Here is a 16,679-nt window from a genome sequence, read left to right as displayed (position 1 = left end):
ATATATTCTGCATGTCCTCCTATTATGTGCACGAAAAACCATTACAATTAATTGGATGAAACCACACCCACCCAAAATGAGTCAGTGGAGAGAAAAACTTATATCTATATATAGAATGGAACATATGACTGCCCAACTCCAACTGAAAATGGACACTTTCATACAAAGGTGGACACCTATTAGTATATATATTGAGGCATTGAGGGGGAATTTAACTGATTGTGTGAAACTTTTAATTATTCCCTGTTGTATAAAAAAATATATATATATATTTTCTTTTCTTTTTTTCTTCTTCTTTCTTTTCTTTCATTCTACTGTTGTATAGTGCTTTATGTATTTTATTTTTATTTTTCTTTGGGCCACCGTGGTTGTCAAGGAATGTTTAGTTTGTTGTTGTAACTTGTTAAAATGTATAAAAAAATAAAGTAAAAAAAAATATATATATATATATATATATATATACACATTACATACATACACACACACATATATATATATATATATATATATATATATATATATATACTTTTTAACCACAAATGCCCGTCTTGTACCATCTCTGAGATGTGCCACGTATCACGTTGGAAAGGTCACGTGTCACATCATCAAAAAATGTGTTTTGGGGTTTCATGACCCTTTAAAAATGAAATGAAATGAAAGTGTAAATTGTCAGAACCAGGACTTGAACTCGGGTCTCCGGTGTGAGAGTCAGACTCTCAAACTTTGAGAGCCACTAGAGCAGGGGTGGGCAAACTTTTTGGCTCAAGGGCCACACTGGGTTTTAAAATTTGACAGAGGGCCGGCCCAGTAGCAGATTATGAAACACGATCTCATGAAAGTGCGTATCTGTACCACAAATTTTATTTCTCGTGCCATTTATACGCCAAAAATGTTTTTTTTGCGTGCATATGCTACGCACTGTAAACCCCTTGGTTAGGATTAGGGGTGAGGAGTGCGTGCCTATTACACGCCATAAAGTGCATATCATATGCACGCGAAAACTGCGTATCATAATCATAAGCACTACAAATACAATTCGTGGTATTCGCACTTTCATGAGATCGGGCTAAGCAAACACATTTACGTTGTGGCAACGTCTGCGCGAAATTCAACAACTGAGAGACGACATTCTGACAATACATTATTTATGCTAGATATCCCCCATTTAGCATGTTATGTTTTGAGGTTAATTTTTAATTAGTCAGATGTTAGATAATTATAGCCTATACTTTTTAAATATTGTTTATCCTTATTTAATGGGCCTAACAGTAAATTAGAAACAAAACACCTGCAAGTACACTTAGAAAAGTAAAAATGACAGAAGGTTACGTTAATTCAACTTTATTAAAACTGCATATGGCATCAATTTGCACTTCCAAAAGTCATACATTTGTGGAAAAAAACGAAATAAATGAATGTATAAATTTATTTTAAGTATAATAAAATAAAACATAAAAGGCAAAGGCAGATCAGAACATTTAATGAACAAAACCGGGTTCTGTACATGGCAGACAGGGGAGCGTAGTCGAAAGCCGGGCGATAAAGAGCAGGCGATAAAAAACGGAATCAGTCAGAATACATCCACAAATCCAGAGGAGCAAAGAAACTAAATAGCAGACAAATCAAAGGAAAAACTAAACAGGTGTGCAAGCGGTTACCAAACATGTTTTTCTCCGTGAGTTTCCAAAAAAGGAAAAAACATTAACGTGCAACAAGTCTATGCTTATGTCGCTGTCTGTTTGGTTTCCATGGTGACGCGTCATTGCTTGTTACGTGACACACCGCAGCCACAACAGCGCTGAATGAATGATGATCTGCTTTTATGTCATTTTTCCTTTTTTACATTTGTTAGCTATGGCATGAAATATCTGATATTCTGATTGTCAAATATATGCAACGCAATATATATGTATATAATAACACAAAGTATTGCAAGAAAAAGGCAAAATGAACGCGATCATAATACAATTTTTTAAATACTCGACGGGCCGGACTAAACAGCCTAACGGGCCGTATGTGGCCCGCGGGCCGTAGTTTGCCCACCCCTGCACTAGAGGATGGTGAACCCAATAGAAAGACGCACTATGGAGAACTTGAGATGCAGAAAGTCTTTTAATAAGAGTTCAAGCAAAAGTCCACAGCTGGAGCAAAAAACAGCAAAAATTAGTTCTCAAACAAAATAAGTCCAAAAAGGGTATTCCAGAAAATATCCAAAAGATTCAAAAAATCTTAAAGCAAAAAACCTCCAAAGGAGTAAGTCCACAAAAAAATAAATAAAGCTGATAAGGAAAAATCCACAGGCAAAAGAAAATACAAAGTCTCAGATATAGAGAACACCTACTCAGGCAACTGGCTTCAAAACAAATAAACACCAAGCAAAGAAGCCATGAGACAGAGTCACTTAAATACACACGGCAGAACGAGACACATGTGAACCTAATAACATTAATTACAAGCTGAGTAAGCTGGGAATGAGGGCACCACGAGGACCTCTAGAGGCCAAAACACAAAATGACAAGCAAAATACTGACATAAATATGAATACATCAACAATTTCAACCTTTGTATTGTTACAGTGTTGGTAGTATATTTAAATGAACAATGTGTAGTCTTTCTCCATGTTACCTTTACCTTGATATCCCTGTTTATTTGTCAGCAAAAGTCTGCTGGATGAAGATGAACACGTTAGTTGATCATCATAGATCTGAGTAATTTTCTCTTTCTGTCTTCAGTCTGATTGATTGCAGAATAATAGAGAAACAGAGTCTCATCCTGACTTCAGCTCTGAAATCAAACCCGTCACACCTGAGAGAGCTGGACCTGAGCGAGAATAAACTAGGAGACTCTGGAGTGAAGCACTTATGTGCCGTACTGAAGGATTCACACTGTAAACTGGAGAGATTGAGGTCAGTCACATTCACATACAAGAATAAAAATGCTTAAAATCACTTCAACAGTTTAAACTAAAACACTTTAACACTGTATTTGTGCAAACTGAGTATTTTGTGATCTGGTGCGATCTCAAGCATTAGCCTACTATTCCTGCCAAACTTCCATAGCTGCAGTTAGTGTTACTACAGTAAATCCATGGTGAATAATGCTAATCTGTGGACACTGGATAGTTCATTCATGGCACAATGTTTCTTCCTGGCTTCCACGCGCTGTTTGATCCGTTAATAACAGAGAAATGTGAGTGTTTCTCACTAGATCTCGCAGCGATGTTATTACTTCAGTGGCGAATTCAAATGATTTATTTACTGGATCTCTTAGTGCTGTGTAGTAACAGTGTCGCATGATAACGATCGGCTCGCGCTGCTTTGGTCCAAACTGATAAACAACGGTCCGTCAACCACACAATAACGAGTAGCTCAGTTTCGTTCCGCTTACATTGCGTTTGCCATTTGATGTCGGACAATTGTCTCTTACATTATTACTCTTACATAGCGCGCTTGCCACGCGTGACCCGCCTACATTTGAAATAACGAAATTTTGGTCGGCAGGAAAAATGGTCCAACGAACCGTTCGGTTTGAAAATGCGTACCGAACACCGAACCGAATCCACGCTAAAATATCAAGGTGAAAGTCATCATAGCTTGCATAGACCCAGCTCCCTACCCAACTTTGAGAATAGATTAACGGCGATATTTTTTTTAGCGTCCGATAATTGTCTCACGTTAACGCAGCACGTTAACGCCGATAACGGCCCACCACTAATATATATATATATATATATCAATGCTAATTCAATAGACCACATAAAATATATAAAATAAAGATATGCAACAGGCACGTTTAAACGACAAACAATAAAATCAGAACCAGTATTCTGTTGCGTTCATGGTTCCAGTGGCAGTAATGCATGCACGGCTTTTCAAAATGTCACAAAGCGTTTTGAGATTGTTTTGAATGAAATGTTGAAGTTTATAATTAAGTGTTTTGGCACACACCACGACGAGTGGCAAACGCTTTGTTTTGTTTTGCAAACTCAGATAGCCTGTGGGGGGTTTGGAGAAGGCAGTTGCTTTATCGTGGGGGTGCAGGACAGAGGTGTTAATGTTCCGTCTTTCATATGGAGAGTGTCGGATAGCCAGCCTGATGAGCAGGCAAAGGCAACATTCTTTTAAGGATAAATCTCAAAATCTCCAAAAGTCCATATGTAGGCCCTATATCTTATTAAATTATAAATATTGTAGTTTTATTGATTGTATTTAAAGGTTTTCCACACACAATTTCAATTTAGCAGATGCTCTGTATCTGCTAAATTGAAATTGTGTGTGGAAAACCTTCAACCTCGCAATCAACCTCGTTTTATTGTAGCCTAAGGTGAATTCAGCAAGGCATGCTGTATCTTTGAAGCAACAAAGGCTGTTTGTTACAGTTTTTTCTTTCGTGATTTGTGTGGATGACACGCAGTGGCATATACAGTATTATCAGCTGTATGGTGTGTTTTTACCCAGAAGTGTTTTTTCGAGAAAGACCCGGCACGCGCAGTGGGAGACAAAAGAAACTTACTAAAAAAAGATCCAGCGCGAGAGAGAGGCAAAGAAAAACGCCTGTTAAATAAACTATACCTTGAAATGTGCGATGGGTTTTCAAACTTAATTAATTTTATTTTTCTTTTGCATTTTCATTATTTATTTTTTAATTGAAAGCAATAGGGGAGCGCGGGGCACAACCTAACGCTGGGCTAGTTGAAACACGCTTGTTTTAAATACTTACGCACATGCTTGGATGACGAAACTTTGTGTATTTACTAGTTGCCATATCAACACTATATAGAGAGAAAGAAAATCCGCCAAAATTATTATTTTTTTGGAAGATATCCATAGACATTTATTAAACCATAGCAAAAGTAAATTACTTAAGTTCATTTTTCATCTCTATTTTTTGTGTTTATTTAAAATAAGACAAATCTGATATTATTTTAATCTCCAAGGTGTTATTTAACAGTTGAGATAGTTATTTAATGCTTTGCTAACTAGCAGAAGACACTAGCAGGGTTTAAATCCCAGATGAGCAGGCGGGGGCATGTTGTCACACTGCGTTACAATGTGCCCCTATTAGAAATATGCTATTATATTCTATACTTTTATTCTATTGAGAAAACGTGAGAAAAAAGTAAATAAAGACTGAGAGTCAATATTCAGAAATTACTAATTATTTATTTGTTTTGAACTATGTTGTATAGCTGTGTTTTCCTGTGTTCGTAGTCAAAACTCAAAAATGAGTTTATATTTAATTATTAAAAATGGCCATTATTTTATATGAAAAAAGTTTTTTAATTGTATTTTATTTAGAAAATATTTTAGTTTGTTTTGTATTTTTTTATTTTTTATTAGATCAGATAACATTTTAAGCTGTCATATGTTATGTTACAATGTACCCCACCTATGGGGCATGTTGTCACATTTCACTTCCATTCTTTCGGGGTATATCAAGATAAAAGTATATACTGTATTAATAAAACAAAAACACATAATTGTACTAGACATGTGGGAAATTAATGTGGGAAAAAATAAATACTCTGAACCATAAGTAGATTTACACAAACTGAGAAAGTCAAAAAGCGTTACTTTGTGCCCGCTCTCCCCTACTGTTTTGAAAGTTTTTTTCTGATTTGTTCGATCTGTTTTGAAAAATGTCTTTCGTTGCTTTGACTTTAATAAACAGATACATATTTAAGCATCAAGAACGGAAAAACATAAACACTGTCGGCAACACTGAGATTCTATCTCAGATCACTTGAAGCTCCGAGAGGCTCATGTTATTGCATTGACCACAGAGCTATCGTCTGAATACTGTTAATCTAATGTCTTATGCTCTTACAAAGCCTCATTGATGTGGCCTAATATTTTTCTATTGCAATGTTTTATGTTGATTTGTTTTTTTCATTATTCAATTTAATTTCAGTATTGTGATTATGAATTCGTTCAATGTTTCATTTGAATTGATTTGCTACCAGCTTTCAATCGCTCTTAATGAGCCGCGGCGCGGCGGCAGATTACGCAATAGAGAGAATAAACTGACACTTTGCAAAGTCTGTGATTGTAGCGCCTCTTAGCGGTAAGAGACTGCAAATACACACACGCAATTTACTCCGCTCAAGCTCCGCTCTTGGTGTGCATTTTTCCGCTCCTCGCTCCCTCCCCACTCCGCCCTTAATACGTCTCGCTCCGTTTCCGCTCCACGGTAAATTTTTATTCTTTAACCTCTGATCAGAAGATGCATGTACTGTAAAACGAATACGCAGTACTAAGAGAAGAACATCCACATACTTTATTGGAATTTTGAACAGCCCCAAACCAATAAATTAGGCTATCCTTTAGCTCACTTTAAAACAAAGCAAAATAGGAATCAAAAGGAATCTTTTGACGTTGTAATCACCTCCCCGCACTCGCGTTCTCCTTTGTCATCACTACCTTTTACAATATATTTATATTTTTTCCCCTTCTTCACGGTAATATTTCGGAAATGAAGAGAAAACGCAAAAGTAATAACTTTTTTTCTGCGTTTAGATGACCGTTATGGGAGGGAAATCTGCGTGCATATGGTGACGCAAAAGTGTGTGAAATTCAATGTAGTATGCACTCAGCGGCAAGGTGGCAATGTGAAGCACTGATCGGTGCCTTCACTGTCTAGCAGACTTCTGCTTTTACCGTTTAGACAGAAACACGACGGTGGAGCGTTTTTAAGATTTCCACTCTGGAGGGTAGTTTCACTTTTTTTGCGTTTTAAGCTCTAAATGAAAGGTACATCTGATAAAATATTTTTACGTTTTCACCCGCGAGCGTTCTCGTGTAAACAGGAAGGGCCTTATAAAATCGTCCATCATATAATGGAGTTGCACAGGTAGAAATTGCGAGGGGGTCGGTAAAAATATCATTAAAAGCATTAATTACATGATGTATACTATTTAAATGTGAAAGTACTAGTAAAACAATACAAATGCAAACAAATGCAAAATATGATTAGAAACATTTTGAGTCCCCCTCCGTTGCCTCACAGTGGTTTGGTCCTGAGCGATAGTGGAGCGTTTTTGGAGCGAGAGAAAATCACAACGCTCCGACATTAAAAAAATACGCTCCTCGCTCCTGGCAAAATCACGCAACTCCGCTCCTCGCTCCGCTCCCACTCCGCACCGCTCACATACTCTGGTAAACACCAAGAATCAACAAAAATAAACGACAAACAACATATTAACAATGAAGAAAAAAAACAACAACAACACATTAACTAATAGCTGTGAGTGACTGTCCAAGAACTACTGCCCAGTCATTTGCAGCAAAAAACGTGGGACACTAAGTTTACATATATACACATATATATATATATACACACACACATGTATATATATATATATATATATATATATTGTAACCACATAGGCTATGCCCGTCTTGTACCATCCCTGAGATGTGCCACGTATCACATCATCACGTTGGAAAGGTCACGCGTCACGTCATCAAAAAATGTGTTTTGGGGTTTCATGACCCTTTAAGAATGAAATGAAATGAAATGAATGTGTAAACATGAATACATCAACAATTTCAACCTTTGTATTGTTACAGTGTTGGTAGTATATTTAAATGAACAATGTGTAGTCTTTCTCCATCTTACCTTTACCTTGATATCCCTGTTTATTTGTCAGCAAAAGTCTGCTGGATGAAGATGAACACGTTAGTTGATCATCATAGATCTGAGTCATTTTCTCTTTCTGTCTTCAGTCTGAATAGATGCAGTATTACAGAGAAACAGAGTCTCATCCTGACTTCAGCTCTGAAATCAAACCCGTCACACCTGAGAGAGCTGGACCTGAGCTGGAATACACTAGGAGACTCTGGAGTGAAGCGCTTATGTGCCGTACTGAAGGATTCACACTGTAAACTGGAGAGATTGAGGTCAGTCACATTCACATACAAGAATCAAAATGCTTAAAATCACTTCAACAGTTTAAACTAAAACACTTTAACATTGTATTTGTGCAAACTGAGTATTTTGTGATCTGGTGAAATAAAGATGAAGATCTCTCTTCCTCTCTCTGTTTTATTTGCTTATGAAGATGATGTGACTTTACAGAATAAAGAGTTTTCTTTTCTTCTGTCTTATTTTCTTCTCTCTCTCTGCTAATGTAGTTTAAGAGGCTGTGATATGACAGATGAAGGTTGTTCTGATGTGACTTCAGCTCTGAAATCAAACCCGTCACACCTGAGAGAGCTGAACCTGAGCAGGAATAAACTAGGAGACTCTGGAGTGAAAAACCTCAGTGATCTACTGATGAACCCACAACTCAAGCTGGAGAAACTACAGTTAGTATCATTATACTGTACAGCAATTACAGTGTGACTGAAGTTTATTTATTTGAAGACAGCAGGGCTTATGTGTCATTGTTTATAGCAGTGCACTTTCTGGGTTTTTTTAACTAAAACACTTTATTCTCAATATCTCACAGTGAGTCTGAGTTCACATTATATTTGTGTAAAATTCTTCACATTCATGATTTGTTTGTAAGATAATCTCTCTTCCTCTGTTTGTGTCTTTCTAGACTATATGGCTGTGGCATTACAGATGTTTCTTCTCTAACTCAGTCTTTGACTAACTCAAAAGCTCTGCAGTTTCTAAAAGAGCTTGATCTGAGACTCAATAATATAGGAGACTCAAAGCAGCGACTCAGAGACGAGCTACGAGACTCAAACTGTGTCCTGAGGTGAGGAAACATCACTGAGATATTAAAGAGATCTTCATTTACCTCTGATATGTGAACAAACCTTTCAAACATTCGTGAAAGGAAATTATCATTAAGCGTTATTGCAACACAGGGTTTGTGTGAGAACAAAATGTGAAGTTATTGAAATGTTTAACACAAAGGAGGAAAGAGAACAAAAGCTCACTGTCACAGCTTTATACATTGTCGTAGAAATTTTAAACTGTATATTAAACTAACCATGTTTCTAACATCTAACCTTATTTAACATCTAACATCTGAACAGGATGTACTGTACGAAACCAATGGAAAACGATACTGGTTACTCACGTAACCTCGGTTCTCTCTAGAAGAGGGAACGAGTATTTGCGTAAGCTAGCTTACGCTACGGGAAAAGTCATCTTTTCTCGAGATACTGAAGCCAAAAATTATCCTTAATTTTCATATATTGTCCACGCAGTGCAGCAGGCAGCTAGCAGAGGTAGAGCGAGCAATACTGCGCGCTCATTGGCTGCCGCGCGGCAACTGCTTTAGCCTACCGGTGAGCCCGGCGTGACGTCACGCCCAATAAGGGCGCGCGCGCCCTCGCGCGTCACAGCCCGCCAGAATGGGCGGCGTCAGAGCGTATAAAAGGAAGGCTCGGAGGCTAAAATCTCTGGTTTCTGTCGAATGAAGCGACATGAGCTTGCGGCGCGAGCACGGCAGGGAATGCAAATACTCGTTCCCTCTTCTAGAGAGAACCGAGGTTACGTGAGTAACCAGTATCGTTCTCTTACGAGAGGTTCTCTCGTATTTGCGTAAGCTAGCTTACGCTACGGGAACCCCATTGTCAACGCCGTGCGCGCCTTGCATCCACATATAAACCCCCGGAAGCCCGGGGGGTCTTAAAAGTGGAAGAACAGGTGGCCAGCAGAGCGGACCAACACGTGTTCATAAGCACTCATAGGGAAAAAAAATAGAGCGGCGAGGCCGGTCTAAATATCACTGACATACCCTGAGGTGCAGCTCGACCAGGAGAGCTAAATCGAGTAATTAGCCTGCGCATACACAAGCAGGACATAGACCCGACTAGACTGACAGAAGTTTAGCCTGCAGGGCGGGAACTTCCAGGTTATAGAACCTGACAAATGTAGAGGGGGAGGCCCAGCCCGCCGCCGTACAAATGTCCTGAATGGAAATCCCACTGAACCATGCCCACGATGAGGCCATGCCTCTGGTGGAATGAGCCCGTACGCCCACAGGGCACTGCAGGTCTTTGGACGCATAAGCTGCAGCAATAGCGTCCACTATCCATCTGGATAGTGTCTGTTTCGAGGCGGCGAGACCTTTAGCGCGGCCACCAAATGAAACAAAGAGCTGCTCCGAGCGCCGAAAAGCGGCGGAGCGCGTGACGTAACACCTCAGAGCCCTGACAGGGCAAAGGAGGCTACTGTCATCCCTACTGCCGGACGGCAGAGCTGAGAGGGAAATAACCTGGGCTCTGAACGGGGTACCCAACACTTTGGGGACATAGCCGTGCCTTGGTTTGAGAATGACCAACGAGTCATTAGGTCCAAACTCAAGACACGCCGCGCTAACTGATAGCGCGTGTAAGTCGCCCACGCGTTTCACTAAAGCCAGGGCTAACAGAAAAACGGTTTTAAACGTCAGGTATCTCAACTCCGTAGAGCCCAGGGGCTCGAAGGGATAAGCTTTTAGGGCCTCTAGGACCAAAGACAGATCCCATATGAGTACCAGAGGTGGCCGTGGAGGGTTTAACCTCCTGGCCCCTCGTAGGAAGCGGGTAATGAGTTCATTCCTTCCCAATGTGCGGCCGCGCGCCGAATCGGCGAACGCGGCGATCGCCGCAACATAGACCTTGAGCGTGGAGGGGGACCTGCCCGCGTCCAAAAGCTCCTGAAGGAAGTTCAAAACCTGTGGAACCCCACAGGATCGAGAGTTCAGACTCCTTTCCGCGCACCATTTGTTAAACACAGACCATTTAGACGCATAGAGCCGCCTCGTTGAGGGAGCTCTGGATTGCGCGATCGTGTTAACTACTCCTTCTGGCAAATCAACGAATATCCGTTGATCACCCACGCATGCAGAGACCAGTGCTCTGGATGGGGATGCAGAATTGAGCCTCGGGCTTGAGAGAGAAGGTCTCTCCTCACTGGAATCGGCCACGGGACTGTTCCTGACAGCGCCGTCAGCTCTGGGAACCAAAACTGGTTTTCCCAGCACGGGGCTATGAGGAGCACCGCGCAGCGCGTTTCCTTGATCTTTGCTATCACCTGAGGCAGCATAGAGATCGGGGGAAAAGCGTACAATGGGACGTTGGGCCAGATTTGGGCCAGCGCGTCCTCGCTTTTTGAGAAGAACCTTTGGTATTGAGCGTTCTCGCTCGTGGCGAAGAGGTCGACTTCTGCTCCGTGCGGACTAGCACATGGTGCCCGTGCAGGTATGGGAGAAAGTGCTTCAGCGCTTTCTCGACCGCCAACATCTCCAGACAGTTTATGTGAAGGCTTTTCTCCTGGTCCGACCAACGGCCGTAGACCGGTCTGCCCTCGTGAAGCGCTCCCCAACCTGAGTTGGACGCGTCTGTCGAGATCACTTTGCGGTGTGAAATCACCCCCATCGTAACTCCTAGACGGTACCATTCGGCTGCCAGCCAGGGCTGCAGGGCTGAGACACAGTCCTGAGTCACTCTGACCCGAACGCGGCCTGAAGCCCACGCTCTGTGGGGCACTTTCGAATTCAGCCAGCATTGTAACGGGCGCATTCGCAGTAAACCCAGCTGCAGGACTGCTGCAGCTGAAGCCATATGGCCCAACATCCTCTGGAAAGTTTTCAGGGGGAAATACTTGTCTTTTTGAAAAGACGCGGCGAGGTGTCGAACACAGCGCGCACGCTGCGTTGACAGCCTGGCTGTCATGGCCACCGAGTCCAGTTCTATACCCAGAAAGGAGATCGACTGGCTGGGGATCAGAGAGCTCTTGGTCCAGTTCACCGAAAGACCCAGGCTTTCTAAGTGACTGAGAAGCAACATTCTGTGGGAAGCGAGCACTTCCGCCGATTGCGCCAGGATGAGCCAATCGTCCAGATAGTTCAGAATCCGCATCCCCTGTGACCTCAGGGGAGCGAGAGCCGCATCCATGCACTTCGTAAATGTACGGGGTGCCAGAGACAGGCCGAACGGAAGGACGGTGTATTGATATACCTGGCCGTCGAAGGCGAATCTCAAGAATGGCCTGTGACGGGGTATAATCTGAATCTGAAAGTATGCGTCTTTCAGATCGAGAGAAATAAACCAATCCTTCGGGCGAATTTGCGCGAGGATTTGCCTGGTCGTGAGCATTTTGAACGGCCGCCTCATGAGAGCTTTGTTCAAATATCTCAGATCTAATATAGGTCTGAGTGCTCCGTCCTTCTTGGGAACGAGGAAATAACGGTTGTAAAAGCATGCCTCGGTTAAAGAAGGGTGAACTCTCTCTATGGCCCCTTTGTGTAATAGTTTCACTATTTCTATGTGAAGCAGATGGGCTGCTTCCGAACTCACCACCGTCTCGACGCGCGTTAGAAACCGCGGCGGACGGCGAATGAACTGTAGCGAACAGCCCCGTATTACTGTATTCAGTACCCATTTTGACACGCCTGGAATAGCTTTCCATGCATCTGCACTCATAGCTAGGGGACGAATGGCCTTTGGGTCCCGCCTGCTGCTCTGCGCGGGGCACGGGACCCGAAGCGGCGAAAGCGTGCGCCCGCTGTCGGTGCTGGGAAACGGGGGCTCGCTGATAGCGACAACCGGCTGAGCAGTGCTCACAGACACGGTCTCTGGGGACTGAGAGCGCACTGTAGTGGGCAGCCCGAGACGCGAACGCGGGGCGGGCATAAGAGTGTTTACAGGAGAGTGTGAGCGCTGAGGAGCGGGCACGGAACTCCCTATTAAAACACGGCCGGTGGCATGGGGCTTTATGTGATCTACACCCTGAAAGTATGAAGCAGAGCGGGCAGTGTGTGGAAGTGAGCACTGGACAGTGGGCACATTTCCTACACTTAACACTCGAGCGGCAACCGCACGCTTTATGTGAGTGTGCTCTGTGGGATACACAGGGGAGATCGTGCTTGTGTGTAGACATGAACACTTGGGAGTGGGCATATTTACTACACTCATAACATCGCCGGCATGAGCCGGGTGACCAGACATTATGCTCTTTTTGCGATTTGTCTGGGTCGCCGTAAAAACGGCGTTTGGGTGCAGACGAGAGAGTTTTGAAACTGGCTCGTTGTCTGCAGGGAACACTACTGCAGTAGCCTTTACTAAGGGGACTGGCAGAGGAAGGCAGATGAGTTTGGACGGCGGTCCAGCCTCGGCGGGACTCAACCGTCTTTTCCTCCCAGCGCGCGCTAGGTGGATTTCGCAGGCTCAGGTTTCAGCGAGATTTTAGGCCGGGGGCCCCGCGGGGGAGGCGGCCTGTGCTGGCTGGTCGAGCGTGACCTGGGGCGGCCACGCTGACGCTGCTGCGAAGGCGGAGGTCGAGACGAGCGCTGAGTGGAGCTGCGTGCAGGAGGCTGTTTAGATTGAGAGCGGCCTGCAGCGGAGCTCGAGCAGCGAGGCAGGAAAAGATTCAAGGCCTTCTGCACCTCCGGGAATCGATCGACAAGGCAGCTCACAGCGGGGCCGAAGAGGCCGGTGGGGGAGAGCGGGGCGTTGAGGAAGACGGACCGCTCGGATTCTCCCATGTCAGCGAGCGTGAGCCAGAGGTGGCGCTCTGTGACTGTGAGCGAGGCCATGGAACGCCCGATAGCCTGTGCTGCGACCTTCATAGCGCGCAGGGAGAGGTCCGTCGCGCTGCGCAGGTCCGTAAAAGTGGCCCGATCCGAGCCCTTCTCGTCCAGCTGGCGGAGGAGGTCGGCTTGGAGGATCTGAAGCACCGCCATGGTGTGCAGGGCTGAAGCGGCTTGACCAGCGGCGGAGAAAGCGCGGCCGATAAAGGCGGAAGTGGTCCTGCAGGCTTTAGACGGGAGGGCAGACTTTGAACGCCATCTCGCGGATGGGGGGCAAAGGTGCGCTGCGACCGCCTGTTCAACCGGAGGGATGTGGTTATATCCCTTAGCCTCGGCTCCATCCACGTGCGAAAGCGTCAACGAAGCTGGAGAGCGGAGTCTGGCTGAGACTGGAGCGTCCCAAGACTTAGAGAGCTCCGCGTGGAGCTCAGGCAGGAAGGGAACTGCTCTGGACGCTGGCGAGTGGCTGTGGCTGGGTAGGAAAAACCTGTCGAGCCTGTTTGGTGCGGGCACCGCAGGCTGGGACCATTCGAGACCCAGGTGTTCGACGGCCAAAGTGAGGAGGCGGAGAAGCTCGGCGTCCACACTGGCGTGGGTCCTACCAGACTCGCGTGTAGAGGAAGAGGCGGAGCGGTGAGAACCGGTCCACTCTTCGCTGTCTGATGCCATGAGAGAGCAGCTGTCCAGAAGAGCGTCGACCTCCGCTTCATCCCCTGAGGCGACGGCACCGAGGGCGAGAGCCGGCGGCTGCGCGTCGGAAAGCGGGGGCGGAGAGGGAGAGAGCGAGGCTCGCGGGAGGGGCTCCGGCGAAAGCCTGACTTGGGTCTCGGGCTCCGGTGGTCTCTGGGAGCGGCGCTTCTTCTTCCGCGGCGCAGAGACTGGAGCGGGGTCAGCGTTGAACAAGGCGAGTCGAGCCCGCAGGGTCGACATCGGCAGTTCTTCGTAGAATTCACAGCCGCCCGAAGCCAGGGCAACGGCAGCGTGGTCACGTCCCAGGCAGAGAGCGCAGATAACATGGCGGTCTCTATCGCTGAGGTGAGAGCGGCACGAGCCGCAGGAAATACGAGGCATTTTGAAACAAACGCCTCTGCTCTTTTAGTGTCGCGAGAAGCGAAACACACACACACAAAACAAGCAAGAGAAAGGATATATTGTCGCCGGATAGCTGAGCTGGCACGGCAGGCTGAAGGCGGCGAAACTCGACTGGCTTCTCCAAGCGCTGTCCTAGGCTGGCTCGATGCTTTGTCGACGGCGGCGGCTTCTCTCGGAGAACAGCGATGCAGTAAGCTTCGCTGAAGAGACAGAAATCAGAGATTTTAGCCTCCGAGCCTTCCTTTTATACGCTCTGACGCCGCCCATTCTGGCGGGCTGTGACGCGCGAGGGCGCGCGCCCTTATTGGGCGTGACGTCACGCCGGGCTCACCGGTAGGCTAAAGCAGTTGCCGCGCGGCAGCCAATGAGCGCGCAGTATTGCTCGCTCTAGCTCTGCTAGCTGCCTGCTGCACTGCGTGGACAATATATGAAAATTAAGGATAATTTTTGGCTTCAGTATCTCGAGAAAAGATGACTTTTCCCGTAGCATAAGCTAGCTTACGCAAATACGAGAGAACCTCTCGTAAGAGAACTTGTGTCTTTGAGTGTGTGCATATGTGTGTAAAAATAACATAGTTTGGGAAATGAAACTAGACAGTCTGTTAGAATCTTGTGATTAACAAATGAAGTCATCATTAAAACAAAGTTTGCTTTACCTAGTAACAGAGGGGTTTGCATATGAAGAACTAATCAAATAATGGGGAAATTATGTAATGCAGCCTGACATTTATGCCATACCTCGATTCTATAAAAACTGTTGTATCTGTGTTTTACGCTGGGAGTCTCAATGGAATTTGTCTGAGATCCTCCGGCCTTGATTCTCCTTGGGAGAGTTTCTCTGAGAACTGCTCGAAGACTCTCCCGGCCGTTATTAAAGCATTTAGAGGACGTTTGCTGAAAGTCTGTCTGTTAATTTCTGCTTAAACTGGTCAGTTTAGGGAAGCAAGTTAGTTAGAAAATCGGCCAGTTGTCGACGGAAGACGCAAAGAGCTGGAGTATAAAGGTTATTAAGTGTCGATTGTAGACGCAACAGTTTTATTTATTAAGTGTCGATTTGTAGGCGCTAGATAGTTGGGATTTAGGAAAAAATCCACTACAACACCAACACCTGCTTTATTAACAGTAGAAGTGAATCATTTCAGTGTGAAAACAGACTTGGTCAGACTGTAGGAAAACGCTGCACTCCTGCTAAAATCAGTGCAGTTCCAGCTTCAGCTCACAGCGTCCAGCTCACATGAGAAATGTCTCTGTCTCTAGTGTGTTTTTACTGTGACAAGCAACACGTCACACTACTTTACACTTACTTTACTCTCAGTTATTTACTAAGAGCCTACAAACATGTTTGTAACAAGGTTCAATAGTTAGGCGAAGAAGGAGGCGGGAACCGGCGAACATTCAATATATTTTAATAAATAAATACACAAATACAAAAATGAAAGTAAAAGCCAGCAGCCCCTCACGGACGACTGCTGGCAACACAAACAGAAACAAAACATGAACTAAAAATCAGGCCTGTCCTCTCTCGCTCTTCACTGTCGTCGCTCCTCCTTTATGCTTCCGCTCCTCCGTGAGAGATGCGAGACCGGTGCGTCGCGCACGTGTCGCTCATTATCAATCGCGCCACCGGCCTCGCGCCGTCCTCCCACGGCCCTCGACCTCGTCGTGCTCGCCACATACCCCCATCGCCCCTCGCAGGCCGGGGGGCACCCACGAGACTGCGCTTACTCCCCCTCCCCCCCTCCCCGGGGGGACCGATCACGGCGGCTGCGGTACCTGGGCTGGAGGTATGGATAGACGAGGTGAGGGAAAAGGAGACGGAAGCACGAGGAGCGACAGAGACGAGAGAGGGGAGAGAGGAAAAATAAATAAATAAAAAAAAATTCTTGATCCGGTTCCCGGACACACTGCCGCTCGGTCCTCAACCAGCTGAGAGTCACTCGCGGTGCCATGCGATGGTACTGGACATCCGTTGGGGAACAGCTCGACGCTCCTCCGCCTCCTGGCGGACGGCGATGGCTCCTCCGGTTGAGGGCAGCCGGCAGCGAGCCTCCCGTTCCCTGCTCCGCCCCCATCATGGCCGACGGCAACAGGCTCCGGCCCACGGCAAACGGGACTC

General features: G+C 45.3%; 2 protein-coding genes across 15 annotated transcripts in view; one reads left to right on the top strand and one right to left on the bottom strand.

Moving 5' to 3' along the window:
• LOC311305800 (uncharacterized protein) overlaps positions 1 to 16,679 on the bottom strand; it is a 1,224,369-nt gene that overhangs the window by 214,416 nt on the left and 993,274 nt on the right. The gene's annotated exons all lie outside the window — the stretch shown is intronic.
• LOC311305806 (NACHT, LRR and PYD domains-containing protein 12-like) overlaps positions 1 to 16,679 on the top strand; it is a 130,991-nt gene that overhangs the window by 112,860 nt on the left and 1,452 nt on the right. For 9 of the 14 annotated variants that reach the window (XM_084433703.1, XM_084433698.1, XM_084433700.1 and 6 more), the window contains 4 exons: positions 2,733 to 2,906; positions 7,725 to 7,898; positions 8,133 to 8,306; positions 8,543 to 8,704. In XM_084433703.1, coding sequence (XP_084289829.1) covers positions 2,733 to 2,906; positions 7,725 to 7,898; positions 8,133 to 8,306; positions 8,543 to 8,704 — 684 coding nt within the window. The remainder of the gene's footprint in view (positions 1 to 2,732; positions 2,907 to 7,724; positions 7,899 to 8,132; positions 8,307 to 8,542; positions 8,705 to 16,679) is intronic. The other 5 variants (XM_084433691.1, XM_084433699.1, XM_084433701.1 and 2 more) reach the window with 4 other exon arrangements.

This window comes from Rutilus rutilus, assembly GCF_951802725.1.
Source record: "Rutilus rutilus genome assembly, chromosome: 1".
NCBI classification, from domain to species: Eukaryota; Metazoa; Chordata; class Actinopteri; order Cypriniformes; family Leuciscidae; genus Rutilus; species Rutilus rutilus.
Note: the sequence above shows the minus strand (reverse complement) of the source record. Positions and strands in the feature narration are given on the sequence as shown.